At 39.4% G+C, this 19641-nt stretch overlaps 1 protein-coding gene across 2 annotated transcripts in view; it reads right to left on the bottom strand.

Annotated features, from left to right (window-relative positions):
* Positions 1–268: 268 nt before the first annotated feature.
* Positions 269–19641, bottom strand: part of SPATS2 (spermatogenesis associated serine rich 2) — a 148454-nt gene continuing 129081 nt past the window's right edge. For both annotated transcript variants that reach the window (XM_055337188.1, XM_055337187.1), the window contains 5 exons: positions 10673–10731; positions 6725–6834; positions 3922–4024; positions 2472–2686; positions 269–1482 (listed from right to left, as the gene is read on the bottom strand). In XM_055337188.1, coding sequence (XP_055193163.1) covers positions 1171–1482; positions 2472–2686; positions 3922–4024; positions 6725–6834; positions 10673–10731 — 799 coding nt within the window. In that variant the 3' untranslated portion in view covers positions 269–1170. The remainder of the gene's footprint in view (positions 1483–2471; positions 2687–3921; positions 4025–6724; positions 6835–10672; positions 10732–19641) is intronic.

Genomic DNA, 19641 nt, shown 5'->3' with positions numbered 1-19641 from the left:
AACGGTGGTTTTTCAAAACTGGCATGCCTCCCTTGGAAAGTCACTGTTCCCTATACTATGAATCCTGTCCCACAACAACAGCTGCATTTGCTCATGCTGGCCTTCACATTTTCATCTGGTTCCAAAGCTAAGCGGTGGACAAATGACTCAGGAAGCAGCCACCTTAATTTAACCCCCCAAACAAGCTGCCCAAGAGACCTCTACCCCACGAAGCCCAAAGAAAACCAGATAATGAAACGGAGGCATTTGCTGCTGTGAAACAAAGATGGGAACATTTACACAGTTGTTTTTATTTATTCAACTATAAAGGCCGTGGCCATTTTTTGATGGGTAACACCTTAGATCAACACTAATTATATTGCTATAAATGTGGTTGAGGATCAGAATAGGATTCAGGAACAAGGGGAAACAATAACAACAAAAATCTTCAAACATTGAAACAAAGAAATACTTTTTTTTTTTCCTTTAATTAAATGCTACTTTCCCGTAGACTTCCCTAGACTGGTCTGCAGTCTAAGGTGACAGGAAACGAGGCTGTGGGCATTCTGAAGAGACCGCAGGTGAAGCTAAGGTGCCAAGCAGGAGACTGAAACCCTGATCTGAGTGTCAATCTCAAGCACATTCTGGGAGCAGAGGCAGATTCTCAGTTTCTAGTGTTCTTTCCTTTTCACCAACTGAATTTTCCCTTCTCGGGCTAATTCAGTACAGTACACAAGCCCCTCGCTGCGCTTCCTGGTTACACTGTCGTGTAGAGGGCACCGACTGGGACATGTGGCTTCTGCTTCGGCTGGCAAGGCAGCTGACCCAGCCCTGACCCACCTCCCCCTGAGAGCCTGTACAGAGGGAGGGGCTGAGGAAGGCCTCTTCCGGCAACTGAAAGGTGCACCCAGAAGGGCATTGATGGCATCAGTTGCCCGTGATTCCTGGTGGAAATGACCCATCAGAATCAATCCATAACATTGGGAAAGGTCAAGGGAATAAACACCTTTCCCTCCAAAAACAGTAAAAGAGGAAACGAGGAGAGAAGAAACCAAAAATATTTAGAATGGCATAAAAAGTGATATGCGTAAACTTCTTTTTGTTATTACATCTAACTATAAGTTTCCTAAGAAGTCCAGTTACCAAGTTGAATTGTGTGGGATAGAGGAAGGAGGCCAACTGGAACTGCCCTCAAGAGTTCACAGCCCCAAGCTGAGAGGTCCTAGGTTTGCGCTGGGGGAGCCCCTTTTTGAATGAGGGCTTGGGTGGGCTGGGCTCCATGCTCGCTCCAGTTCCATTGGTCCCTGCAGAGAGGGCCTGGCCCCGCTCACTAATGTTTCCTGATGCCTGGGTTGGAGCGCTCTGATACCTGGAACCAGATGAATACCATGAGCTATTTCTGTAACGACCCACACTGTCATGTCGCCCTTGGTTCATCAGGTCATTGGACTTTTGGCCTTGTGGCCTGTAGCCTTGTCCTCCTCGTCTGTTCCCTGGCAATACCTGAGGAAAGAAGAATACAATGTTCAAAGCACTCTGGCATTATGGCACCCTGTCTGTTCCAGTTCAGCTTACAGAGTATTCCAAAAGCCTAAATTGTGGTATCCCATGCTCGGGACTCAGTTATCGCTAAGACTCCCAAAATTCTGTCAGCCAATCCAACCTAGCCCCGGCACCAGAATTAATAAATCCTTCCCTACTTTTGCCCCACCTTTCACCCCTAGGCTCTCCACCTGGTGTTCACTTTTCTTTAGCTGGGCAAGTATCTTATCACATGTCTGAACTCTGCAGATCACAAGCCCTTGGTAAAGGTAATGAACATCCGGAATAATAAAATAGACATCATTGTAATCTGTTTTGCTATACATCATTGAACCATAGGTGAAATCATGCTGCTCTGACATTCAGGACATCTTTCACATTACAAACCAGAAAGCTGCTGGCATGGGGTGTTATTTTTGTCCTCTACTTTCAATGTAATACCAGTTCTGCACAGCGCTGCTTTGAATTGATCTTGTGTATCTTCTTCAAGCCAAGAAAAGAAACTACGGATTATGCTTCAACTTTCTGGTGTTTGTTCTCCAACACCACCAGGTTCACACTCTCCCTCCCTGATATATTCCACACTGTGCTTCTATAGAGTTGCTGCTTCAGATGCACTCTGGTGAACCTGCCACTGTGGTGCTCCTCTACCTCGAGATGGGTGCATGACTCCCTGTGTGACTAATTACCAGGCAATACTACCTACAATAGCTAGGATCGCCGCCAACATCAGAAAGTCAGCAGTCTTGGCAACAGGAAATCTAGCTAGCTGGTGGTTTGGAACAAATGTGCCAAATGCTTTCTCTGGAACTAACTGGGCCTGGAGAGATTCAAAATAGGTGTGGAACGGGCATCAAGAGAGGAAGGTAATGTACTGAGCTGTCAGCATTTAGACTGTAACGATCCGGTTACTTTCCTCCATAACTGGCTTAGTGTGGAACCTGGGTTACCTCTCGATGAGGCTGGTAGGGCCGGCCACTGGGGTTTGCTATGGCTGCAGGCGTCTCTCCTGGTGCCGAGTTTTTCTTGTTAGCACTTGTAAGGCTGGTTGCAGAGGCACAGGTGGAAGTGGAAGCAGCAGAGGCATCATATGGGCTACTCAAGGACACAGATGTAATTGAGCTACATCGAGATCTGGTTGAGTAGCTGTTCTTTGGATGGGACACTGAACAAAAATACGAGAAGTATGTTGTCATATGATGGAAGAGCATAATGGGTAAGGTTTTCCCTATTTCTCCATTTCACAATAAGCAATTTAAGACAAAGAACTGTCTGCTTGAGTAGTTGTAAAGATAAGCTTATAAAATGGGTAACAGGAAGCAAAATCTCTGCTTTCTTCTTCCACTCCTTCCAAACCCCCATTTCTTTGCTTTTTTTTTTTTTTCTTCAAGTTTTTATTTAAATTCCAGTTAGTGAATCCCCACTGCTTTGTAAGGGAACTGCTCAGAGACAGGAGAACAGTGTGAGATCGGAGAAACCGTTCCCCCACCAACTAATGACTCCTCAGCATTTCCTACTAAACTCCTGGCTACAGCTCCAGCAGCTGACTAAGCCTAGGAACAATAGTATGGGCCATATGTTCAGTTTCCTATGCAGGAACATTTTGAAGTACTGACTTGACAAAGAAAGAAAGAGGTAAATAAAAAGCTAAATGCTTTTTTTTTTTTAAATTGTATGATACAAGATATAAATAACCAAGATTAGTTAAATATGAGCAGAACTAGTCTTTATAACATGTATCTTCTCAAGGTTCTTTCTGCAAAAATAATCCCAAATTCAAAATACCAATGTACCTGAAAAATATGAATATTTTCACTTCAAACTTTGTCAGAATTCAATGACTTAAAACAGCCTCTTACATATTTTTCTTGATTTTAAGCCTGGACTGATGTTGAATTCACAATCACTGCTCTAGGTCCAACTTCACTTTTATACTGACACAGAAAGAACAAAGGAGCTGGGCTCAGGGTTTAACTGGTGCATCCCTATAAGCTCGCACCTTAGGGGACGGCTCCCCCTCCCCTTAAAGCCAGGGGAGGAGGAATACACCTGGCATACCTACTCTGTGCCAGGCCAGGCAGATATCATTATCTCTCCAGTTGGGAGAGGAGTGAAATGAAGTTCCAGAGGTTAATATAAAGGCAACAATTCAAACTTGTTCTGACTCCAGAGCCTCAGAACATTGCAAATTTAGGGAGCTGGAAAACACCCATCTTCTGAGCTCAAAGAATTTGCATCCAGTGATTAAAGTATCTCAGAATTACTTTTCACAAAAACAAGCAAACAAACAAAAACACAAGAGGCATTAAAGACGAATCAGTGGAGAAGCCACAACTTTGGTCTCTGATGGGTGGTCTTCTCATCACTACCTTTAGCACCCAGAATCCCTCACCATCTCACCTTGTCCAAATGACTCAATGTCCTTCTTTAGAGTCTCTACATCGCAGGTGAACCGAGCTACTCGTCCCAGATCCTCATCATATTTACGCTCACTAACAAAGTGCTGGAGAAAGGACAAAGAAGAGCCTCCAGGTGAGACAAGGGGGATACATGGGAACCAGAGCTTGCTATAGAGAAATGAAACAGAATTGTTTTCCACTGTCTTCTTTTTTACTGCTTCAAATTTTGCAAAAATGGCCATTATATTACCTATGCTAGGTGACTGACGAAAATTCAGTCATTTCCTAAAGGCCCAAAGAGAAGTCTATTGGGGAGCTTTATGAAATGCTACATCATGGCGAAATTCCATTAGGTATAAATCAAGAGAAATAAATTATAAAGATAGAAGAAAAAGTTTATAGTAGAGGGCCATCTTTCCACTATTGGCTACTCTCTATATTGTTCCATTTTATACCAAAGCAGAGGCAGCAAAAATGCTCATAAGTTACAACAATGATTCCATGTAAATAGATGGCTTGGTGTTCTTTAATAGGGACTTCCTTAGGAAACCCGCTTCATCCCTTTATAAAGTAGGATTTGTTATAGTCCTTGAAGTGGTGACAACTTCCTGAGGTGGAAAATCATTCGTGTGAAAAGCCAACCCTGCAAATGAGAAGGGTTTGTGCTGCAAATTATTTAATCCTTCTAAGCAGACTGTACTGAGAAGTAACCAACCCCTTGGGTCAAAACTAGCTAGAGACTGTGGGACGAGAAACATATCAAGAATAAAGCGCTTCTGGGGGTGTCTTTCAGTAAACAATCTCCAACGTAGCTTGACATAATTTTTTTTTTCCCAGATGAAAAGGAGGCGAAAAAGAAAAGTTAAAAAGGCCTAGATATAATTTACAAGAATTGAACTCTCAGGCAGTCCTCTAGTAGGTGATCTAATTCCACTTTGGATTTTCAAGGGTTACAATCAAATGCATCAGAATCCCTGGGATGGATCTAGAAGCAGTAAAATGGGAAAGGAGACATCAAAATTCCCTCTGAGCCTTGAGGTCCTAAAGCTTCAGAGTACACTTTGGCTTAGGAAAGCACATGAAACTCTAACATAAAGCCTTCAGACATGTAATATCAGTCAGAGTAATTCTGAAACAAATTCTGGGGTTTCTTGAGCCAGAGACATAACAGGAATGACGGAAATAAAATGATCTGGAAATAAGACATTTAACTTGCACAGCACCCACTTCAGTACACTGAAAACGTGGAGAGAAACAGATCCTTAGTCAGCCTGCAGAAATATTTCTAGCAGCTTTTTAACCATGTGGGAAGGAGAACAGATGAAGCCTGTGAGAGCCAGAACTCTCGTCTAATTCCAAAGGGGTTTCCGGCTTCTCCCAGATAGTAGAATGAGACTGACTGGCATCAATGTGAAACGACGTTCTATAATTTTTAGTAATATAGTTCTAGTTAATCAGAAACGGTAATTTCATATTGGCATTATTTTGCTATTTCAGCCCAACAGAGTCTAAGGGGAAGGAGTTAAAGACTGGGTCAGAATAGTAACAAGGATACCTGAAAGGGCTTAGATGATTTTCCACCTGCTTTTATTTTACAAAGACTGTGAAATCACCTCTGAGGCAAGCATTCCTCTTAAAGATGGCAGTAAGTCTCATGTGTTTAGAAAGAACAGAGGTTAAGGACTCAGGAGAAGGGACAGACAACTCCTCTTGTTCACACAGCTCACAAGTTATAAACAATCATTTAGAATGCCAGTGTCCACAGCTACCCATGAACACCTCAACCTCTTTCAGGCTTCTACCCTTAGTCTCAGAAACACTGTTCTTTTATATAAAGAATTTAAGATATAGGAGTGTTGAACCTAGGTCATCTTTATAAACAGATTACAATATAATCAACATCTCAAACTGCTCACTTTTCTCATAAAATCAGAATCAACCAAAAAACCATTTAAGTATTTACTGAATACCCACTATGTGCCAAGGCACTATACTGGAGTTATGCTAGTTCCTGCCACTGTAAAGTTCACAATCTAGTTGGGAAGACAGATCAGTCAAATGAACACAAAATGATAAGTATGCTATGAAAGCACAAAGTAGGGGATAAGACAGGAAAGTCAGGAAGGATGAGCAGGTCACAAGTCCCCTGTGTGCTGGGAGTGGGAGTTTTGTTCAGATTGAAAAGCATATGCAGTAGCCTTCTAGCAGGAGGGAACAGAATATGTTTATGGAAAGGAGAAGCTAAGATGGCTAGAGTATAGAGAACAAGGGGCAGGGAGGGCATGGTGTGAAATGAGATGGTGGCAGAACCAGACCTTGCACAGCCCTACGGGCCATGTTAAGGATTATAGTCTTTATCCTAAAAGCAATGAAATGTTTGAAGCAAGTGACTGTAGCGTGAGGAACAGATATGGAGGACTGGGGAAGGTGGGCAGTGGCAAAGTGGGTGGGTCGAATCAGTTAAGAGGCTATGATGGAAGTCCAAGCGAGATAATAGTACCTTGACCATGATGGTGGTGATGGAGATGAGAAGAAAAGGTCAGATCTGAGATTTAGCAGGAGGTCAAATGGACAGGATCTGCTGATAGATTTAATATGGGAAAGGAGAAATTGCTAAGGTTTCCAGGTTAGACACCTGGATAGATGACAGCACCACTTACAGAGAAAAGGAACACGGAAGAGGTCCAGGTTTGAGAGGGGAAGATTTTGAGTTCAATATATTAGGCATGGCCATGAATTATGGAGATTTGCTGCTTTAGTCCCTGAGGATAAGAAGCAAGGCAGGAAGGAGAAGGAAGTTTTACCTTGATATCAGCTCTGAGCTCAACCAATTGCTCCTCTGACATTCGAACAGCCACATCAGTCATCTTCTTTAGAAGTTCAGCTTTCTTTTGTCGGCTGAGCAAAATTTCCACTATGGAGAAAAAGAGAGTATGACTCTTACATTCTGCTAAACAGGATAAAGAAGAATTGGAAATATGGGCCTTACAGTATGTATTTGGACAGCCAAAGGCTTAGCTGCCCACCCATCCAGAAAATGAAAATACCAAAGGTCCAGTTTCCACTTTCTTGAGGGACTCTGAAGGCAGTTAAATGGTAAACACTTTTTATGAATCATAAAGACTCATAAATCATTTGTCATTTCTCTTTCTCCTCAGTTAAAAAAATTTTTTATCAAGCAACATATAAATTAAAACAGAAAATATGTACCCACGGTAAAAAAAAATTCACCTAGAATAAATGGGTATAAGATGAAAAGTAAAAGCGCCCCTCCTACCTCTGACTTTGTAGTTCCATTCCCGGTAGAAAAACCAATGTTAACAATTTCTTATGTATCCTTCCAAATGTATTCTATGCATACACAGCAAATCTCTGTCCCTTTCCCCTCTCTTCACGAATGGGAGTATATCATATACATGATCCTTTCCTTTACCTTAGCTATTTTTACTTAACATATCTCAAAGTTCACTCCCTATTAATACGCTGGATCTCCCTCACTGCTAACAGCCACACTATTCTACTATGTGGCTATACTATCATTATTTACCAAGTCCCCTAATGGTGGACATTTAGGTTGTTTATATAAGAAGTATATTCTTAGGCATGCTCCCAGATATATAACTCAGATATGGCCATCAAAGACAACAGACAATTTGAAAAAAAAAAAATCTTTCAGAGTAGAGAACCAGGGGCTACAGAGGACGGGAGCCAAAGAAACCCTCCAAGGAAGCAGAACCAGGAGCTGCCATATGACCAAGGAACTTTCTCTACCCAAGGGCAGGGACTCTGCTATTCCTGTCTAGTAAGTTTGGATCATTGCTTTCCCAGGTGGGAATTTTTACTATAATTATTCTCTTCTTTCTCTATCTGTATAATATTGGAGGAGGGGGCATTTAGCTTTTCTTTTAACTTATGGGACCCCAGACCACAACATGCCATGTTCAGACCTGTCAAAAGATCTGAAATTACCCAGCAGTTCTGGACTTTCAGCTGAATATATTAACTAGATGAGTCTTTGGAGGTACTGCCATTGAGGAGGAGGTTGAGTGTGTTCCTAGTTTTCTTTTCTTTTCTTTTTTTTTAAAGGGACGTTGGGTAGCTGAGGGGTGGATTGTAGCAAAGACTGTTAGCCAGTTGCATATCCATTCTCCTCTTCCTCCTACTGGAAGTCCAATGTTTTGGGTACCAATCTGCTTAAGTAAAACTCTACATTTCCTGCCTTTGCTACAGATAAGATAGTCATGTGATATGGTTTGGTCACTGAGATCTAAGCAGAACTCACAGGGTGAGGTTTACTAGGATAACTATTTATTTATTTAGTTTTAAAGATTTTATTTATTTATTCATTCATGAGAGACACACAGAGAGGCAGAGACACAAGCAAAGGGAGAAGGAGGCTCCTCATAGGGAGCCCGATGTGGGACTCAATCCCCAGACCCAGGGATCATGCTCTGAGCTGAAGGAAGACGCTCAACTGCTGAGCCACCTAGGCATCCCTACAGGAAAACTCTTTAAAGGAGTCTTAGCCAGCATGTAACATTTTGCCTCTCATCAACTGGAGCCTTAGGAAGTATCTTTTGACCATAAGCACACTCCGAGGATGGATGGGTACAAAAACAAAGAAGCCTGGGTTCCTCATGTCATTTTGGGGATGTCTTGCCAGCCCTAATCACTTACCTCTGGACCTTTCATTTCATGGGAGAAAAATAAATTCTCTTTTATTTAGGCCATTCTGTTACATGCAAACTCAGTTCCTAACTGTTATACATAGAATCCTGTAACCTACTTAGAAATTAGCCAAATTTATGTTAGAAAATAAATAGAATTTTCCAAGAGCTACATCAGGTATTCCAAAGAGCTGAATGTCTTCAGCAATTTTGCTTAACCTGACTGCCATGTGTATGCCACCCATGGGTTGCCCCTCCCCAAATCTGATTAATCCCCTTTACCAATAAGTGAGGAATGTGCCTACAGAAGTTTCTTGACACCAAGGTCCAATAGCTACAAATGATCTACTTGGTCTGGCTCCCAAGATAAAACCTATCTGCCATTTATGTCAAATTTACTTGCTTCTCAGCTACCATACTCTAGGATTCTAAGACAAAATCATAGATCCCAACATGGAGGAAATGTGTCAAGATCTCCATACATATCAGAGGACCCAATTACATAACTTTGGACAAGTCACAGTTTTTCCAAAGGACTAGTTTCTTCATTTATTGAATGAAACATAGGAAAATCTAATTACCTCATAAGGCTAATGTGAAGATCCTAGATAAATGAGTTTTAAAAACTCTAAGCTGTCAAGTACTATGAACATATAAATTAATAAAACGATTATGAGTAAAAAAGAAAAAGAAGCACCTTCTTGATAGTATTGGTAAATGAGTAATTACATTTAGTGACATTGAGAACCAAGATTTTTAGCATGAGAGAAAGGAGATACAGATATACAATTGATGAAATTAAGTAACACTCTGTATGTCTTAATTTGATAAAATAAGATTGACCATGAATTCATAATTAGTTGAAACTGGATGATGGCAGTTAATTATATTAGCCCTTCTATTTGAAGTACGCTTGGAATTTTCTATAAAAGTTCTATTTTTTAAAAAAAATCTTCTCAAAATGTAAGGATTATATCTTTTTACTAGTTCATCTGAAACTTCATCTTCAAAATAGAACACATAAGTATAAGAATGGACTGAAATTGTCACATTTAGATATTTCAGGATATACCACTCGATTTAAATGAAATATCACCTCTGAAAAACAGTAGAGTACCTGTTCGACATTTCAGGTCAACACTGAACTCAGCTCAGTGCCTTCTCTGACCCATGACCATAAACACAAATGATTTAATTGTGAGTCATCATCTCAACCTATTTCCATTCTTACCAGTTTGAGAGCAGGTTAAAAGAAACAGCCCTCCTAATTACAAATCTAGCATTCAACTCATGAAGGTAAAATCTGCTGCCGAAAAGCCCCAAATCAATGCCTTTGTAGAAGCTGCAATTGACATTCTCTTCTTTTCATACAGCTGTGTATCTTTTACTTAACCTTTAACAGAAATGACAAAAAACAGGTATCTGGTTTTTCGCTACAAAAACCTCACAGATTACCCAAGTTAGACTCTACTCTTTCAGAATCTTTTAGTAAGCTTTCAAGGAACCCTAGTCATTGATATCCTAAAATCTTGTATCATTGACTTCCCCAACTTGATGATCACAGACACTGAGTGAAGACTGTTCTACAAATCGAGAAAAAAAAGAAAGTTCTGAGATACGTAATGACAGTAATGCTTACACTAATGTGTGGGTAACCCTGGGAAGTCTCTTCTGATTATGCCAAACATTTTTTGCCAAGTAAAAAAAAGAAAAAAAACAAACAAAACAAAACAAAAACCCAAATGGACTTGTTCAATCACTGAAAGCTACAAACAAAATAAAACAAAACCCAGGCACCTGGAAGGATACTTTTTTCCCCTAAGTTGATGCTGTGGTGGTAGATACCATGATGCAGTGGACTTTACATTCAAAGTACTAAAATTCAAAAATATTAAAAAAAACAGGTTCTTACAAAGTTGTTTCACTTGACAGGATTCAAATGCCAGGGCAATACAACTGCTCAAGATTGTATAAATAAATAAGTAAACTCTTATAGTGGCTGGCATTTATATGGAGCTTTTGTTATGGGGTTGGAAGGCAGATATCTACTAACTGGCAATAGCTTTAACTACAGATCAGTCTTACTTGCTTCAGCTTTCACTTTGTCCATTTCAGCAAGCAATGCAACCTCTCGATCCATTAAACTAGGAAAAGACAAAGGGGAAAAAAGGTTTGATCAGAAACTCATAAATAGCACATTGTTAACAGTGGAGAGAGACTTAGAGTTTGTTCACTAAAAGTGTACTACAAAGGAAACCTTGTGTGGACCACATAAAAATTCTGTCTCGCTCTCAGCAAAAAACATTTTAAGGATTCCAATAAACAGACCTAATTTCCTTTTATTTCTATGTATTACAGTAAACCAGTAGCTAGAAATCCAAGAATTGAGAACCAGTAGGTGGCAGTAGCAAGCTACAGAACAATTCTCACTAATTCTGTGCTAAAGCAAACGTCCTTATGGAAGTTACAAATTTCCACTTCATGCTCTGATGTTTTAATTTTATATTTTGGTCTATAAAATTGGACAGCTTTGCTTCTAATACATTTTACAAGGCAATACCCCTTCTAGGGCAAGATAAATTTATTCACAGTTAAGGATCTGTACATTCTCAACATTTTACCACAGTTGTACTAAGTCACTGACACTTTAGTCTTTTTTAAAAAACACTTTATTTCAATTCCAGTGAGTTAAAATACAGTGTAATATTAGTTTTAAGTGTGGAATACAGTGATTCAACACTTCCATACATCCCAGGGTGCTCATTACAAGTGCCCTCCTTAATCCCCATCACCTGTTTAGCCCTCCCTTCCTCCCAACCCCCTTCTGGTTTGTTTTCTGTAGATTAAGAGTCTGTTTCTTAGTTTGTCTCTCTCTCTCCATTTTTTCCCTTTGCTCCTTTGTTTTGTTTCTGGTACTTTAGTCTTTAGAAGGCAAAGTAATTAAAAGACATATATACACTGTGCTGGTTTCAGGTAGGCTTTTTATAGAAAAAGAACATTAAATGGGTAATTAGAATTTTCTCCACTGCAAATGTAAATGGTTAGAAGGCACAAAAAACTTTCTATGTCCTTATAAAAGAGTCCACCACTTTCAACATATATAAAGACAGTAGTCTGTCCTATTCTTCAACCTCTGGATACCAAGTTAATTTTCCTTACTGTATTGGTTTTATCAGTTATAAAAGAAAAAAATCTAAAAATTTAATGCCTACACAGGCATGAAAATGTTCTCTCTTCAAATTTGCTATCCATTCTGATTTCCCCTTTTGAGTAGGAATGTATCTATGGGGTTAATAAAAGATGTACTCTTGGGGATCCCTGGGTGGCACAGTGGTTTAGCGCCTGCCTTTGGCCCAGGGCGCGTTCCTGGAGACCCGGGATCGAATCCCACATTCGGGCTCCCGGTGCATGGAGTCTGCTTCTCCCTCTGCCTATGTCTCTGCCTCTCTCTCTCTCTCTCTCTCTCTCTCTCTCTCTCTGACTATCATAAATAAATAAAAAATTAAAAAAAAAGATGTACTCTTGTTTATGATTGTAAAACTAATCATACATACATAAATACACATGCATATATATGAATACTGATTCAATTTAGCTCACTATGTAATGATGTTACCACCAAGTAGTTAATACAGAGACTACAGTGTGAGGTATACAAAAAAAGGATAAGGCAGGGTGGGGTGGGTGGTCAATCCCTCAAGGAGCAAAATCCTTTGTAGTGAAGTGCCAGAAAACATAGGCTTAATAATTATTATGCATATTAATAAATAGACTTGTAATGAAACAAATTTGGCTGGCATATTAATCCAAAAGCACCAGACTGGAGAGAAGATCCAACTCTTATAGGGTAATAATACTTTAAGAAAGCATTTCCTAGGGGACCCCTGGGTGGCTCAGTGGTTTAGTACCTGCCTTTGTTTGGCTCAGGGTGTGATCTTGGGGTCCTGGGATCGAGTCCTGCATCAGGCTCCCTGCATGGAGCCTGCTTCTCCCTCTGCCTGTGTGTCTGCCTCTCTCTGTGTGTCTCTCATGAATAAATAAATAAAATCTTAAAAAAAAAAAAAAGCGTTTCCCAAACCTTGGCAATATTTTGCTCCAAGAACTCTAGCAGCATTTGGAATGCCTACAAAACAAAAGCACAACTGCGAGAGGAGCTGCCAGGCCTCAATTTTGACACTACCCCTTTTCTGTTGCCGAATAACCTTAAGATGCAGACACTGTGTCCACCAGATGACAAATCTGTCTCTGGCAAAGCTGGTAAAATATTTATTAAAATACTTCAGCAAACAAGTAAGCTTTCTGCAGCTTACAATTTTTATTATGAAAAACAGGAGTGTCATATGACATGCTTAGCAAGAAAAAAGTTCTGCACAGTCACAACCAGACTTTTCTGTGGTAGTAGGAGCCAGAAGTACATTGTGTTGGCTTTTTTCTTTTTCCCTGTAGGAATGACTAGGATCCATTTAAATAAACTCTGTTTTTCAGTGGACTCACTGGTGATCACAAGGAATTCAGAAGCAGTTACATGGACAGTCATCTGATCATGCCATGAAGAAAAGTTTACTTTTTCATGCCAAAAAACCCCCACTGAAAAGCAGTAATTGCTTCTATTTCTTGATTGTTTGTGATGTCTTGCCACCTATTGGTAACACCTATTGAGAGGTCCTGTGATGTCAGCCAAGAATTAAACAGAGGAATCTACTGGTTAACTGAAGTTGTTGGGATGCTTTCTCAGAAAAAAGCCTAATGAATATTTGCAACTTTCCTTAAATTTTCACAAGTCTTTATAATACAAAAATGAATAAATGTTAAAATATAAATGGCAACGTTAGCTGACTGTAGTATAAGTGCTGACATTAAGCTTTTCATTGCTGAGATCTCCATTTCAAAGACATCTCAAATAAACAGACTGCCAGCTACACAACACAGCCAGGCTGCCCCACACATGAAGTCCCTCTTTGAGAAAGCCCTGAGTGACCCACATAACTTGAGTGGCCCTACTTTTTTTTTTCCTTCCAATGCTTTAATTCTTGCTCTTGTTTTAAATTCATCAGTAAGGAGTGAGCCCACAAAACCTCAGGAAACCTACCATTAACCCCCAAAAAGGCATAACGCTATGTCTGTTCTCTATTTAAGCATACCCTGCTGTGCAGCCCTGGGCATGCCATGTACCCTCTAGGGCATGTAAATAATAAACCTTATGTTTTTTACAAAGTTCTCTAATAGGTTAAGGCGTGTCTTGCAATTATAAGAAGCAGGAGGGCTGATCTAGTCATAATACAGCTTAAAAATGGGCTCATCACAAGTAATGTGGGGCCCAGGTCAGTGCCACACAGCATCTCTGATAGCATCACCAGTATCATAGTCTGAGATTGATACAAAACAATATAATAGTAATTTTCTTATTAAAAGTACATCACATAATATATTGCAATTGTGTAGAATGACCATGTTTTTAGGTCATCCATTATGTAAAGCATTTAGAAATGACATGTCATGATGCCTGTGACTTCCAAATGGTTCCACCAAAACACAACACACACACACACACACACACACACACACACAGTACTATCCTAGCATCTTTTTTTAAAAATTTTTTTTAATTTTTATTTATTTATTTTATGATAGTCACAGAGAGAGAGAGAGAGAGGCAGAGACATAGGCAGAGGGAGAAGCAGGCTCCATGCACCAGGAGCCCGATGTGGGATTCGATCCCGGGTCTCCAGGATCGTGCCCTGGGCCAATGGCAGGCACCAAACCGCTGCGCCACCCAGGGATCCCATCTTTTTTGTATCTTTGAAAGTTTTCATAATAAAAAATTGGGGAAACACACTGTATCACCAAATAGGTAGAGAAGGTGTGGGAAGAGTTCAAAAGTGAGAAGTATGTTAAGCATAAAGATAAATAGCAAAGGCTTTAAAAAAATAATTAAAAACTATAGTTTACTGTAAGACAGCTTTTAACAATGTGTAAGCTTAAGCTCAAGTTTTTCATCTGTTCCTAAGCTAAACAGTGGTCCCCAAATAGATCTGTGGCCAAGAGATTCAAAAGTACCTGTGGTTTGAAGTAAAAGTTTTTAGAGGCCATAAATGCAAGCAATGAGTCCTCTCAGAAAGTGATGAAAGACTCACTCAGAAGGTCAGATTTTCTCTTACCTTGCCAGTACATGAGGGTACTAAGTTCAAAACTGTTCTCTCAAGGTTTTCTTTATTATTTTTAAAACTTTTATTTATTTATTCATGAGCGACACAGATAGAGAGGCAGAGACCTAGGCAGAGGGAGATGCAGGCTCCCTGCAAGGAGTCCGATGCAGGACTCAATCCTAGGACCCTGTGATCACGCCCCCAGTTGAAGGTAGATACTCAACCACTGAGCCATGCAGGTGCCCCTCTCAAGGTTTTCCTGAATGGAAACACACTGCAATAAGCATCTGATACACTGGATTCTGAAACTGCTAATGAAATTCAGCTAAATATGGCTGGAACTTTATTTAGAAAGACAGTAGGTCTTATTAAGCCTGAGCCTCATAACATATGCATAGAGAATTTCCATATCTTTTCTTCAATTATGAGAAATAGTTTTAGATAACTTGTCACTGTCACTAAGGGGAAAGACTGGTAAATGTCTGAATGTTCCGTATCTCCTTCCCTCCTTACCAAGACTTTTTACTATCTTCATATTTGCTCAACTTATTCTAAAGCTTTTATGTAATTTATTTAGTTGCTCAGAACAGTTTTTCCTATAGTATTATCATTCATATCTCTAAGACATATTGTATGTCTATCATTTGAAGCAAGTCCTTTAATCTTTTTTTTTTTTTAAGATTTATTTATTTATTCATTCAGAGAGAGTGAGAGAGAGGCAGAGACACAGGCAGAGGGAGAAGCAGGCCCCATGCAGGAAGCCCGATGTGGGACTTGATCCCGGGTCTCCAGGATCACACCCCAGGCTGCAGGCAGCGCTAAACCGCTGCACCACCAGGGCTGCCCAAGCCCTTTAATTAATATGATTAACATGTAGATTATTGATTCTAGCTATTGCCTTCGGTATTCCTTGGTACCAAAAATTGTTAACTATCATTTGCTTATGGTTGTAGTTATATGTTGTCATTATATGTCGTTCTAATGTTATATTGGAAACACATCTCTGGCAATTCCACAGCCAATTATTTTTTTAAACATTTAATTTATTTATTTGACAGAGAACGTGCACTTGCACAAGCAGGGGGAGTGGCAGGCAGAGAAACAGGGAGCCTGCAGGGAGCCCAACATGGGGCTCAATCCCAGGACCCTGGGATCATGACCTAAGCCGAAGGCAGATGCTTATTAACCAACTGAACCACTCCGGTGCCCCCACAGCCAATTATTTTAAGGGACAATACTCTAAACTACTCAATAATGTTAGAAAATATTTGTACTTGATTATATTTGCTGAAAACTTAAAACTTGTTTATTCTAACTCTACTAGCCAAAGCAGAAATCCAAGCAAAGCCAAACCAAACACCTTTATTTCTCTGAAGACACTTACACTTCCCTCTTCTCATAAAAACAATCAAGAGAGAGAACCGTCAGTTTTTATTGGCAGAAAATTAATGACATCTCAAGTTTTACAGAACTCCGTACTCTCAGCACTGGCCTTGGTGGAATATGGTACATATATTATAGGCTCAAAACAGAAACAAAAAACCTCAGTTAGATAGTAGCCAGGTCATCATACTGAGTTGAAAAAAGAGGTAGAATTAATTAAAAGAACTAGCTTATTAAATCAAATTTGGATCTTATGAAAATTTTGGTGGGTTCTTCTTTTTTTTTTTTTTTAAAGATTTATCTATTTATTCATGAGAGACACACACACAGAGAGAGAGGCAGAGACAAAGGCTGAGGGAGAAGCAGGATCCCTGTGGGGAGCCTGATGTGGGACTTGATGCCCAAACCTGGGATCACACCCTGAGCCATAGGGCAGAGGTTCAACCACTGAGCCACCTAGGTGTCCCTGGTGGGTTCCTCTTTATCAGGAGTCCTTTACAAAGCATGTAGACATGTGATTTCATATTTTAACAGTCTCAAGTAGCTTTTAAGAAGTTAGGATGTGAATATAAGCTGAACACTTGGAACAGGCCCTCAATAGATTACTTTTTTTGCTCTTTCCCAGTGGAAAAAGAGTATCTCAATTATAAAGTAATACTATAGACCACAGAACTTGAGGATATTTTACAATATATTTAGGGAAAAAAGAACCAGTAGCAATCTAGATTACCAAGGAGTTTATTATTCAAGTTTCTGGTTGGTAAGGAAAAATGGTTAGAATATTAAGCCATCTAGCCAGTAGCTGACTAGATCCTCATGTGAAACAGTATTGTTTTTTTTTTTTAATCCTGTCTCTAAAATTACAATGTCTAGAGGGAGATAAAGACTGAAAAATAAAGGCAAACAGAAATACCTAGTAAGAACCAGAAAAAGGAAGCAGAGTATAGTAGAAAAGTGTCACTTAATACCAAGTATGACTTTGGGCAAATTATTTTTTTCTGTGCCCATCTTTTCTCATCTATAAAATGAGTATAATAGTACGAGTGATATTGTTAAACAGATTATAGAGGTATGTACATAAGAGCTTCTGACATACCATAACAGCTCAATAAATGGCAGCAACAGTTATTATTCTAATTTCTGTACTCATCTTGATTCTTCAGTTTCAGCAGAATATATATTTAGTAAGATGCTTTCATATTAACTTTGGTCAATTACTATACATTCCAGATCCACGGTCTAGAAATTCTTAAATGAACACATACACACCCTAACACAGTGTAGGCAGTTATAGAGAGGTGAATCAAAGGTAACTTTAAGTGAAGAGATTATATTACAAAATTACACTATGATTACAACTATTAAGATTATGTATGCATGTAGATGGGCGACACAAGGGAACACAGAAAATAAAAAATTAATTATGTGTTAAGTTGGTAGAGTTACATGACTTTTATTGCTATTTTTAAAAACTACTGTTAAAATGATGGGATATATAGTAAACATAAGGAAAAATGGAACCTTAAAAAAGGAAAGAAAAACAAAATTCAGATTCCTTTATCAAATGCTCCCATTTTACCTTGGTCTCCGACTTCATCCCCTATTACTTTCAACCACCGTCCCCTTTGCTATAGCTGTGGAGTCCCTACAGGTCCCTTCTGTGCCCTTGCTTAGATCAGATCTCCTAAATGCAGTGTTCTCGTCCCATCCTTTCTGCCAGTGTAAATTCTATCTGATGTTCAAGGCTTAATAATGATTCATATCCTTTAAGAAATCTTTTTTAATTGACCCCTCTCCATTGTAACTTTCCTTTATTTATTTTTTTTTAAATTTTTTTTAACTTTTATTTATTTATGATAGTCACAGAGAGAGAGAGAGAGAGAGAGAGAGAGAGAGAGAGAGGCAGAGACACAGGCAGAGGGAGAAGCAGGCTCCATGCACCGGGAGCCCGACGTGGGATTCGATCCCGGGTCTCCAGGATCGTGCCCTGGGCCAAAGGCAAGCGCCAAACCGCTGCGCCACCCAGGGATCCCTGTAACTTTCCTTTAATCTTCACACCTTCCCTGCAACCAGGATCCTACCTGAAGGATATGTGAATCACAAATTCACTGTAAGTTCTCACTTATGAAGGATGATTTAGGGCTTCTCAATTACAAAGTAACATTTGGGTGGACTATTTCTTCTTTTAGATTTATTTTTTGAACTAAAAAAAATACTTATATAGGCTCAGTCTTTCATAGGCTTAATATGGCTCATAGGCTTATATAGGCTCAATACTTTCATAGGCTCAGTTAAAATATTGGTCCTCCTCATTCTAACCCTGTTCCATAATGACAAAATTCCTTAGTCCCTAAATTTCCTCTGTTACATAGCCTTTATAAACGCTGAGAAGGAAATAATACATGTGACAAGTACCAAGTCTCTAGCATTGTTCCTAAGCTTTAGTGAGAAGTGGGCTATCAATGATAAATGGGATGACAATCATGGGTCCTGGGAGCCAGAATACAGAGATTCAAACACTGAGTCTGCAACTTATGATGTCATTAGACAAACTGCTTAATCTAAGACTCACTCCCTTTTAAACAGTAAAGTTGAATTTAAAATTCCTACTTTGCAGGACAGAAACCCAGATAAATAAATCAGATAATATGACTGGATATGTTTGGTAAGTTGTAATTTTCATGTGTTACTAGTTATTTTCACAGATGGTTAAGGAGTTAAAATTTTAAATTAAAGAAGATTGAAAACCATGCAAGCCTAGGCCTAGTAGTATCAATGTACTGTATATGCAAAAACTGAAGAATAATTTAAAGCTATGGAGTGGTATGGACATTTTTTGGTAATACATTATTATATTAGCCCATTCCTTTCTTTCTATGCCTTTTAGGAATTAATGAAAATGTTTTGGTTCATAAAATGATACCTAAGTTTTCACTATCTTTATATGGACTTTAAATTTAAGCATCTAAAAGCCTTAGGTAAGACTATTGGTAGCTTAACATGAGAGGAAAAGGGAAACTCAAACAAAAGAAAGTAACTTTTCTAGGTGAATGAAGAATCAGCTAGGAAAAATTTCAATCTTAAGCACAAACATATTGACTTTATGTGTTGTAGAATTTCAAATTTCTTATCCATATTCGCCTTTTAATAAGTATCTTCTTACTCTTTTTTTTAAATTTTTTTAAAATTTTTATTTATTTATGATAGTCACAGAGAGATAGAGAGAGGCAGAGACATAGGCAGAGGGAGAAGCAGGTTCCATGCACCGGGAGCCCGACGTGGGATTCGATCCCGGGTCTCCAGGATCGTGCCCTGGGCCAAAGGCAAGCGCCAAACCGCTGCGCCACCCAGGGATCCCTCTTCTTACTCTTGATAAAAGAGAAGTTTTTATTTAAAAGGCAAGTTGAGGGGATCCCTGGGTGGCTCAGTGGTTTAGCACCTGCCTTCGGCCCAGGGCGTGATCCTGGAGTCCCCGGATCGAGTCCTGCATTGGGCTCCCTGCCTGTGTCTCTGCTTCTCTCTCTC

This window comes from Nyctereutes procyonoides, unplaced genomic scaffold, assembly GCF_905146905.1.
Source record: "Nyctereutes procyonoides isolate TBG_1078 unplaced genomic scaffold, NYPRO_anot_genome, whole genome shotgun sequence".
Taxonomy (NCBI): domain Eukaryota; kingdom Metazoa; phylum Chordata; class Mammalia; order Carnivora; family Canidae; genus Nyctereutes; species Nyctereutes procyonoides.
Note: the sequence above shows the minus strand (reverse complement) of the source record. Positions and strands in the feature narration are given on the sequence as shown.